Source organism: Scomber scombrus, unplaced genomic scaffold (assembly GCF_963691925.1).
Source record: "Scomber scombrus unplaced genomic scaffold, fScoSco1.1 SCAFFOLD_370, whole genome shotgun sequence".
NCBI classification, from domain to species: Eukaryota; Metazoa; Chordata; class Actinopteri; order Scombriformes; family Scombridae; genus Scomber; species Scomber scombrus.
In genome coordinates this window covers 10,001-21,057 of record NW_026910627.1, presented here as the reverse complement: position 1 = coordinate 21,057, position 11,057 = coordinate 10,001, and the positions used below count along the sequence as shown (strand labels likewise).

Sequence of the window (11,057 nt, the reverse complement as noted above, 5' to 3'; positions counted from 1 at the left end):
TTCCTTCCTTTCTTTCCTTTTTTCCTTTCCTTCCTTCCTCCCTGCCTCCTTCTCTCTTTCTTTCCTCCCCCTCTATTTCCCTTCTTTCCTCTGTCCTTCTTTCCTCCCTCCCTCCCTTCCTTCCTTCTTTCCTTTCCTCCCTTCCTTCTTTCCTTTCCTCCCTTCCTTCTTTCCTTTCCTCCGTCCTTTCCTCCCTTCCTTCTTTCCTTTCCTCCCGTCCTTCCTTCCTTTCCTCCCTTCCTTCCTTCCGTCCCTAAGTAAGAAAAAAAAGATCCAAGGACATTAATGACGGAGAAGCAGGACAGTGTTAAGCAGTAAGATTCACGTTGCATAAATGTTCCCCTTTCACTTTCTCCTTCATCTGCTTCCTGGTTTTTTTTTTAGGTTTTCTCTCTCTGAGGGTTATCGCTGCTCGGCAAGCTGCTAATGTGAGATGTTTAATGCCCTCAGTGTGTGTGTGTGTGTTGGATTAGCTTCCTCCCGCTGCGCTGGATGATCTGGAGCACATGGGAGGCTTGTATGTCTGCCTGCAACACACACACACACACACAGCTCAGTGTGTGTGTGTGTGTGTGTGTGTGTGTGTGTGTGTGTGTGTGTGTGTGTGTGTGAGTGTGTGTGTGTGTGTGTGTGTGTGTGTGAGAGTGTGTGTGTGTGTGTGTGTGTGTGTGTGTGTGTGTGTGTGTGTGTGTGTGTGTGTGTGTGAGAGTGTGTGTGTGTGTGTGTGTGTGTGTGTGTGTGTGAGTCAGCTTTTTAATTGAAATGTCTGTCAGCGCCTCTCTTTGAAGCCTGATTGGCTCATCTTTGGGAGGAGGGCGGGGCTTCGGTTCTGCAGGGAATCATTGTTTTGCATGACCTTTTTTTTTATAAAAACACAATCTACTGAAAATGGAGACTATTGAAAGCTTTGTTTACTGAGAAATGATCTTTTATGAGAATATCGTCGCTGCTCTGAGGTCTTCTGTCTAGCGAATTGTAAATTTTACTATTAGGTTTTTGTGCGAATGAAACAACTAGAATATAATGAGTTAATTGTGAGATTTAGGAGGTGTTGGTTGGTGGATTTTGTTAATTTTGGACAGAATCATGCTACCTTTGTTTCTAGTGTTTAGTTGTTCGTGCACAGACACAAACTCAACATGCAAAAAAGCAAATTTGTGCATCTTCCAAAACACCAACCTGTCAGCGCCTATTTTTGAAGCCTGATTCATTGTTTTGCATGACATCTACTGAAAGCTTTATTTACCAAGAAATGATCATTTATGAGATTATCGTCACTGGAGGATGAATGATTTGTTATGAGATGAAACTGTGAAGCATCTGAGTATGAACAGTATGTGAGGGGTAAACACACATTCCTCGATCACATCATAATGTTTTAGTCCTCTTTCATTAACCGTGTGTTTCTCTGGCAGGTTCCGGTAAAGCGGAGTGTGTTCGGGCGGTCGACGTCTTGACGGTGCTCAGAGAGAAAGTGGCCTTCGTCTCAGGTAACGAACACAAACAGTTAAACGTCGCTCTGCTCCCGTCTGGACTTTATTCATCTGACCGGGTTTGGTTTGTTTTCTAAAGGTGGACGGGACAAACGAGGCGGACCAATCCTGACCTTCCCTGCCAGGACCAATCATGATCGAATAAAACAGGAAGACCTCAGTCGATTGGTCACGTACTTGGCGACCATACCGAGGTAACTGTCTTTTTACCAGTCTCATGATTATTGTGACCTGGTGGGGAGTTCTGGTCCTCTGAAATGAGGCCAACCAGGAAGTAACTTAAAACTGCATTCTATCAAAAGGCCACCAGGGGGCGACCGTTTTGGTGTCAAAAGGACTTCCGTCTCTATACAAGTCAATGGAGAATTCACCAACTTCTCACTTGATTTCTAACCTCAGTAAACGTTTTCAAAATGTGTTTATGGTCTCAATCGCTAGTTTAAAGCCTTCTTCAATGCAGTACGATGCTGATCCTTCCTTCCTTTCCTTCCTCCCTCCTTCCTTCTCTCTTTCTTTCCTCCCCTACCTTCCTTCCTTCCTTCTTTCCTATGTCCTTCTTTCCTTCCTTCCTCCCTCCCTCCTTCTTTCCTTCCCTCCCTCCCTCCTTTCCTTCCTTCCTTCCGTCCTCCCTCCTTTCCTTCCTTCTTTCTTCCTCCCTTCCTTCCTCCTTTCCTTCCTTCTTCCTTCCTCCTTTCCTTCCTTCTTCCTTCCTTCCTTCCTTGACTCGAGGACAACAGGAGGGTTAAAGAGATTTATTGAAATTGCATTATGGCGATCAGTGATCAATACACCTAAACATACAAAGACTGAATGATTTCTTCCTGTCACATGTTGGTAAGAGGTGAGGAGGTATTAACTCTCCCTTCCTGTCTCCTCCTCTCCGTCTCTCAGTGAGGACGTCCGTGCTCGGGGCTTCACCGTGGTGGTGGACATGCGCGGCAGTAAGTGGGACAGTGTGAAGCCGGTGCTGCGGACGCTGCAGGAGTCGTTTTCCTCCAACATTCACTCAGCGCTGCTCATCAAACCCGACACGTTCTGGCAGAAGCACAAAACCAACCTGGGCAGCGCCAAGCTCAGCTTCGAGGTACTACTGCAAATACTACTACTGCAAATACTGATACTGCAAATACTAATACTGCAAATACTTATACTGCAAATACTACTACTGCAAATACTACTACTGCAAATACTTATACTGCAAATACTACTACTGCAAATACTGATACTGCAAATACTAATACTGCAAATATTTATACTGCAAATACTCATACTGCAAATACTTATACTGCAAAATACTACTGCTGCAAATACTTATACTGCAAATACTGATACTGCAAATACTAACACTGCAAATACTAATACTGCAAATACTTATACTGCAAATACCACTGCTGCTGCTGATGCAAAACTACTACTAATACTGCTAATACTAATACTGCTAATACTAATACTGCAAATACTACTACTGCAAATACTTATACTGATACTGCAAATACTAATACTGCAAATACTAATACTGCAAATACTGATACTGCAAATACTAATACTGCAAATACTTATACTGATACTGCAAATACTTATACTGCAAATACTAATACTGCAAATACTAATACTGCAAATACTAATACTGCTACTAAAGTACTACTGCAGGTATCTACTGTACTTTACTGCTACTGATAAATAAAGTACTACTACTGTCACTGGATCTCTCTCAGTTCTTGTTCTGCTGCAGTAGGATTTCGGTTTTAAGAGGATTATTTTTGCTGTTTTAATTTTATTGATTAATAATTGATCGTATCGTCTCCAGACCAGCCTAGTGTCGGTGGAGGGCCTGTCCCGATTGGTCGATCCCTCCCAGCTGACCTCTGACCTCGGCGGCTCGTTGGAGTACGACCATGTGGAGTGGACCGAGCTGCGTCTGGGCCTGGAGGAGTTCTCGGGGGCCGCAACGCAGCTGCTGGTCCAGCTGGAGCAGCTGGAGGCCGGACTGAGCCGCATAGCAGAGCCTCAGGACGTGGACGAGGCCCGCAAGTAAGAAAGAGACTCAATCACACTTATTGATTATGTAAAGTTATTGATTAACCCTTGCATACTGTTCAGGGTCAGGTTTGACTCATTTTAACATTTGAGAGTTGTAAAAACACCTGATACACATTTCCTCCAGGTGGACTTTTCCCCAAATATACAAAAATGGAGATAAAATGCATCATTATTTCTTATTTTTGTGCAGCTGATACACATTTTTGTATATGCAAATGTCCAAATTGGCTCTTTGTACTCTTCATATTCTATAAGATGTTCTCCTTTACCATAATATACTGAGTGCAAATGTCTTTTTTTCCATAGATAAACACTGTTTACTCTCTGACAGCTTCATTAAGGATTAATCTAATTAATGTATTAATAACTAATGGGGGAATTTGTGAATGTGAATTGGTGTAGAGACTAATTATGAGTCAGAATATGAACAGTATGTAAAGGGTTAACTATGATAACCTTATGCAGCATTTAGTTACTTGTGTTTATGATGATATTTGTGTCATACTCTCTATCTGGAGGCTTCTGGAAGAGCACAGTCGTCTCCGTAACACCATCGCCACGGCGCCCGTCGACGCTCTTGAACGAGAGGGGCGGAGCTTGCTCCAGCGGATGCGCCTGGGCCCCGCACACGGCGACGCCCCCAACGAAGGCGGCGGCGTCGGCAGTAGCCACGGCAGCTGGCTGTCGGGCGGAGCAGACTTCCAGAGCGTGGCGCCAAAGGTTTCCTCTCTGCTGGACCGGCTGCAGGCGGCTCGTAGCCACCTGCTGCAGAGCTGGGGCGACAGGAAGCTGCACCTGGATCAGGTGCTGCAGCTGCACTTGTTTGAGCAGGATGCCACCAAGGTGAGGGGCAGGGGGCCGGTTGCAGGAAGTACAAAATAAAAAGTGCTGGAATTCATAAAATACCTCAACCTGTCTCTCTGCTAGATGTCGGAGTGGATCGCTCACAGTAAGGAGTTGTTCGTGCAGAGTCTGGCGGAGGTCGGTCAGAACCACCAGCACGCCATCGACCTCCAGACACAACACCAGCACTTCACCGCCAACTGCATGGTCAGTGTGTGTGTGTGTGTGTTTTAAACCAAGCTTTAACCACAGTGCTACATGTGTGTGTTATAGAAATATTGAGCTTTACAGACACAGTGAAAGAAAGGAAGGAAAAGAAAAGAGCTGAATCACTCCATTATTCAGGCAGTGTTCAGGAAACCTTGTCCCTAGTCACAACACAACGCACTGTAAGATTGTTTACTTTAGTGCCATCTCCATGGCAACCATCATAATGCCAGGTCAGTTTGAGCAGTAAGACGGCGGCTGTCTGTCCTTCAATATCTGCTTCATACATGAGAACAGCAGCATTTTCATGTAGGACCTATATATGGAAACTCCTTCACGTGTGTTTGATGATACTATATTTAAATGGAACTTTGCTCTGTGTGTGTGTGTGTGTGTGTGTGTGTGTGTGTGTGTGTGTGTGTGTGCAGAACGGCAGCGTGAACGTGGACAGCGTGGTTACCGTGGCGGCGCGGCTCGCCGAGGCCGGTCACTACGGGGCGGAGCGGATCGCACTGGTGTCGTCACGGTTACAGGAAGACTGGAAGTCCCTGACGACGGCGTTGGAAGAGCGCAGCAACACGCTCGCCATGGCAACCGGCTTCCACCAGGGGGCAGAACAGGTGGCCGATACACCTCCGATATATATACTGTGCCAATTTACGATGAGTAATCAATACATCCACCTGTCTGCATGTCTCTTTATCTCTTCTTATGTTTACATGTCTTCAGGTATTTTTTACCTGTCTACCCGTCTAACCACTACCTACCTGTCTATCATTCAACGTCTGCCGCATTCAATGTCTACCTGATTCAATGTTTACTAGATTCAATGTCTACTTGATTCAAAGTCTACTTGATTCAATGTCTACTTGATTCAACGTCTACTTGATTCAACGTCTACCCGATTCATCGTCTACTTGATTTAAAGTCTACTTGATTCAACGTCTACCCGATTCAACGTCTACTAGATTCAACGTCTACTTGATTCAACGTCTACATGATTCAACGTCTACATGATTCAACGTCTACCTGATTCAATGTATACTTGATTCAACATCTACGTGATTCAACGTCTACTCGATTCAACGTCTACATGATTCAACGTCTACTCGATTCAACGTCTACTTGATTCAACGTCTACTCGATTCAACGTCTACTTGATTCAACGTCTACATGATTCAACGTCTACTTGATTCAACGTTTACTTGATTCAACGTCTACCTGATTCAACGTCTACCTGATTCAACATCTACTTGATTCAACGTCTACTTGATTCAATGTCTACTTGATTCAACGTCTACCTGATTCAACATCTACTTGATTCAACGTCTACTCGATTCAACGTCTACTTGATTCAACGTCTACCCGATTCAACGTCTACTTGATTCAACGTCTGCCTGAATCAACGTCTACTCGATTCAACGTCTACTCGATTCAACATCTCACCTGATTCAAAGTCTACGCCAATCAACGTTTACTTGATTCAACGTCTACCTGATTCAACGTCTACATGATTCAACATCTACTTGTTTCAACGTCTACCTGATTCAAAGTCTACTTGATTCAACGTCTGCCTGAATCAACGTCTACTCGATTCAAAGTCTACTCGATTCAACGTCTACCTGATTCAACATCTACTTGATTCAACGTCTACTCGATTCAACGTCTACCTGATTCAACATCTACTTGATTCAAAGTCTACTCGATTCAACGTCTACTCCATCAACGTCTACCTGTCTCTCACCGACTATTAAATCATTCAGAAAACTGGACTGAAACCTGTCTCTCTCTCTGTCTGTCTCTCCAGTTCCTGCTCAGGGTCGAGGGTTGGGTCCAAGTGTGCTCAGAGGGGCCGTTGCCATCGGCGACGGCAGAGCTGGAAGCTGCCGTTAAGAAACACCAGGAGCTTAACGAGGAGATCTCTGCCAACTTCACACAGGTACATGTCTGTCTGAATACCTATCTGTCTGTCTGTCTGTCCTCACTACTGTCAATCTGACCACCTGTCTGTCTGCAGGTCAGTGAGAGCGGTAAAGCCTTATTGGAGGTCCTCCAGCGTTGCCCGGCGTCCGATTCTGAAGATGCTGCGACCAAGCCGGACTTCACTGCGGCAACACACGGTATCATGGCAGTTCTGCACCAGGTCATGCAGGTACGTCTACCTTTAACCTGTCTCACTGTTGCTGAGCAGACAGACAGGCGGACTGATCTGAGCCGGTTTCTATCGCAGGGTCAACATGAGGTGGAGGGAGCGTGGCAGCATCGGAAGCTCCGCCTCCACCAGCGCCTGCAGCTGTGCGTGTTTCAGCAGGACGTCAGACAGGTAGGAGTCGCTGTCAACATGTGACGTCACATTTAAAAATCCAGGTTCAAGCCTCACGTGTGCGTTAACCTGCTCCGTCTGACAGGTGCTGGACTGGGTGGAGCAGCACGGCGAGGTTTTCCTGAACAAACACAGCGGAGTCGGGAAGTCTCTGCACCGAGCGAGAGCGCTGCAGAAACGCCATGACGACTTCCAGCAGGTTGCCCAGGTAACGCCGAAACTACACTGACAGCTGGACTCAATTAACCACAAAATATCTGCTAAATATCTCCTGCTGTGTGTTTAGTTTGAACAGAATCAGTCAAAGTAAAAATGTTTGTTTCCATTTGCTTGAGTTTGGTTGTTGAAATAAACATTTACAGACCTTAAACAGTTGCACACTTCACATACATCATGATTAACTTTTTATAACTTTCTCACTTCAGCCAAGCATCAATAGCGTTTGCAATATACTCCGATATAGATGCACAAATTGCGAACACGAAGAAAACCAATGGATGTAAAGTTGCCTAATGTGAAGGTGTTAAATTATTACTACAACATCAGGATTTATAAATAAGAAATGTGGAAGAAAGTCTGCACACTGTTGCTCCCAATGCAGGTATAGTTTAATACTAAATTATACCTGCATTGGGAGTTACCTTCTTAGGCCTTTACAGATTTAGTTCTTTGGTCCAGCACCAGTTTTAAGATACTTTTGTAATGTAAAGCAGTCATTATAGAGTAACCTAAGGCAGGTTTTATGTCTGATATTCTGCTGAATGTGAAAATAGAAGAAACAAAGTGTGTAAAGTGAGTAAGAGGTACGATAGGAGCTGAGAAAGCAGCTGGTTGAGACTCTGTGAGCATTTAATCTTACTAATAAAAACACTCTGAATGCGTGTGTGTGTGTGTGTGTGTGTGTGTGTGTGTGTGTGTGTGTGTGTGTGTGTGTGTGTGAATGCCTGTGTGTGTGTGTGTGTGTGTGTGTGTGTGTGTGTGTGTGTGTGTGTGTGTGTGTGTGTTTTTCAGAACACTTACACTAATGCAGAGAAGCTGCTGGAAGCCGCCGATCAGCTGGCTCAGTCCGGAGAGTGTAAAGAGGAGGAGATCTACCAGGCGGCCAGAGACCTGGAGCTACGCATGCAGGTAACGGACACACACACACACACACACACACACACACACACACACACAGATAATTATTAATTAACATGTTTTTATTTCTTATATTTAATGAGAAGAATTGTGTGTTTCTCTCTGCAGGCGTTTATTCAGCGGGTTGAACAGAGGAAGCTGCTGCTGGACCTCGCTGTGTCCTTCTACACACACACCAAGGAGGTAACACACACACACACACACACACACACACACACCAAGGAGGTAACACACACACACACACACACTAAGGAGGTAACACACACACACACACACACACACACACACACACACCAAGGAGGTAACACACACACACACTAAGGAGGTAACACACACACACACACACACACACACACACACACACACCAAGGAGGTAACACACACACACAGACACACACCAAGGAGGTAACACACACACACACTAAGGAGGTAACACACACACACACACACACACACACACACACACACACACACACCAAGGAGGTAACACACACACACACACAGACACACACCAAGGAGGTAACACACACACACACTGAGGTAACACACACACACACACACACACACACACATACACACACACACAAATTTACTGTAATATTTTATATAAAAGTTTTTTAAGAAGAAATCTGATGAAACAGCTGATTACATCATCTTATATTAATACTGCTTCATTATCATCCTCTTCCTCTCCTCCTCTTATCTTCATCTTCCTCTTTTTCTTCTATTTCTTATCTTCCATTCTTTCAATCTTCCTCCTCCCTTCTCACCATTCTCTTCATCCTCTCCTCCTCCTCTCCTCCACTCTTTCCCTGCACCTCCTCCTCTCTTCCTCCCCCTCCTCCTCCTCCTCTCATCCTCTCCTCTCTATTTCTTCCATTTCTCTCCTCCCCCTCCTCCTCCTCTTCCTCCCCCTCCTCTTCCTCATCCTCTCCTCCTCCTCCTCCTCCTCCTCAGCTCTCAGCGTGGATGGAGGGATTACAGAAGCAGATCTCCTCAGATGTTTGTGTTTGTCCCGACTCTGTTGAGTCTCTTCAGACTCTCATCAGTCAGCAGCAGCAGCAGCAGGCCAACACACAGGTACCTGCTGACCTTTGACCTCTGACCTCAACCCTAACCCAGTAATAACACCCTAACACCCCCCCCCCCACACACACCCTGACCTCTGACCTCTAACCCCACACACTAACCCTGCCTCTAACCCCACCCACAGGAAGCTGCGATGAGTGTCATCCGGGAAGGAGAAGACCTCATCCTGCAACTCAGGTACATACAGATGGGAGGGGTGCGCTTGATTCGTGCCTCACAGAGAGAGAGAGAGGGGAGGGGTGCGCTTGATTCATGCCTCACAGAGAGAGAGGGGGGAGGGGTGCGCTTGATTCATGCCTCACAGAGAGAGAGGGGTGCGTTTAATTCATGCCTCAGAGAGAGAGAGAGGAGGGGTGCGTTTGATTCATGCCTCACAGAGAGAGAAAGGAGGGGTGCGTTTGATTCATGCCTCACAGAGAGAGAGGGGTGTGTTGGCTTCATGCCTCACAGAGAGAGAGAGGGGTGCGTTTGATTCAATCCTCACAGAGAGAGAGGGGTGTTTGATTCATGCCTCACAGAGAGAGAGGGGTGTTTGATTCATGCCTCATAGAGAGAGAGGGGTGTGTTTGATTCATGCCTCACAGAGAGAGAGGGGTGTTTGATTCATGCCTCACAGAGAGAGAGGGGTGTTTGATTCATGCCTCAGAGAGAGAGAGGAGGGGTGCGTTTGATTCATGCCTCACTGCTGTTGTGCACGTGTGTGTTTGTTTTAGGCCTCAGGGCAGCTATGTGTGGGTGTGTTTGTTTTTAGTTTGTGTAGAAAAATGAGGGTGCGTTTGTTTTGTTCCAGCTGAGAGGCCTGTGTTGAATTTGGGTTTTAATCAGTGTGGGTGTGTTTGATTTGGGTGCATATAACTTGTGTATATGTGTGTTTGTTTTACCGCTCAGAGGTGGAGTTTGGTGTATGTAATCACTGTGGCGTTTGTTTTAAGGCTTTTTATAACCCGTGTGGGTGCGTTTGTATAATCAGCGTAGGTGCGCTTGTTTTCAGATTTGTTTAACGTGTGGGTGCATTTGTTTTACCGCTCAGGACAGCTCAGAGGTGGAGTTTGGTGTATATAATCACTGTAGGGTTTGTTTTCATAACCTGTGTGGGTGCGTTTGATTTCTAGTTTGTATAGTCTTGTATAGTTTTGGGTTTGTTTGTTTTCTGGTTTGGATGTGTTTGTTTTACTGCTCAGGACAGCTCAGAGGTGGAGTTTGAATCTTTGTGGGGTTTGCGGGTGCGTTTGATTTCTAGTTTGTACAGTCTGTTTTGGGTGTGTTTGTTTCAGGCCTCAGGGCAGCGCGGTGGGCCATGTGGAGTCAGTGCTGCAGCAGCTGGAGGAGTCTCACGTTCAGCTGGAGGAACTTTTCCATCAGCGAAAGATCCGACTGGACGTTTACCTGCAGCTGCGCATCCTGCACCAATGCACGCTGGAGGTAATCAATCAATAATCATCACACCTAAACACCTCCTGAACCTCCTCCCACAACTAATTATTGGTGTGTGTGTTCCCTAGGTAACCGGGGAGATTGACGCCTGGAAGCAGGACCTCCAGAAACAGGCCCAGGACTTCTCCGCCGAGAAGCTAGCGGCGCCGCGGCTAGCCGACGGAAACCAGGACAAGCTAGCGCTGGGTCAGTCCCGGCTGGTGGAGGCGAGTCCCGAGGCGCTAACGTTAGCACAGCAGCGCATCCACAGGTAGGCGGGACAGCGTGATGACATCATACGTTTAAAATATGTCAGTTCTTTTCACTGATTGGCTGATTGATCTGCAGACACATGGAGCGCAGGCTGGCGATGAATAACATGATCTATGAGGTCATCCAGCAAAGCCACGACCTGCAGCAGTACATCACCGAGGTCCAAGCGTCAGGTGAGTCAAACTGCTGGTTTTACTGGACTTCTACTTTATTATTGTTATCGTCATTAGGTAAAGGTG

General features: G+C 46.0%; 1 protein-coding gene across 1 annotated transcript in view; it reads left to right on the top strand.

The window, feature by feature from the left end:
• Window positions 1-1,405: 1,405 nt before the first annotated feature.
• LOC133977150 (kalirin-like) overlaps window positions 1,406-11,057 on the top strand; it is a gene marked incomplete at both ends in the record, with an annotated part of 18,929 nt that continues 9,277 nt past the window's right edge. The window contains 18 exons of the mRNA XM_062415281.1: window positions 1,406-1,490; window positions 1,573-1,687; window positions 2,385-2,577; window positions 3,301-3,524; window positions 4,052-4,376; window positions 4,461-4,583; window positions 5,012-5,203; window positions 6,391-6,522; window positions 6,601-6,735; window positions 6,814-6,906; window positions 6,992-7,114; window positions 7,918-8,034; window positions 8,152-8,226; window positions 9,001-9,123; window positions 9,257-9,309; window positions 10,407-10,554; window positions 10,635-10,816; window positions 10,894-10,991. Of these exons, the coding sequence (XP_062271265.1) occupies window positions 1,406-1,490; window positions 1,573-1,687; window positions 2,385-2,577; window positions 3,301-3,524; window positions 4,052-4,376; window positions 4,461-4,583; window positions 5,012-5,203; window positions 6,391-6,522; window positions 6,601-6,735; window positions 6,814-6,906; window positions 6,992-7,114; window positions 7,918-8,034; window positions 8,152-8,226; window positions 9,001-9,123; window positions 9,257-9,309; window positions 10,407-10,554; window positions 10,635-10,816; window positions 10,894-10,991 (2,536 nt within the window). The remainder of the gene's footprint in view (window positions 1,491-1,572; window positions 1,688-2,384; window positions 2,578-3,300; window positions 3,525-4,051; window positions 4,377-4,460; window positions 4,584-5,011; window positions 5,204-6,390; window positions 6,523-6,600; window positions 6,736-6,813; window positions 6,907-6,991; window positions 7,115-7,917; window positions 8,035-8,151; window positions 8,227-9,000; window positions 9,124-9,256; window positions 9,310-10,406; window positions 10,555-10,634; window positions 10,817-10,893; window positions 10,992-11,057) is intronic.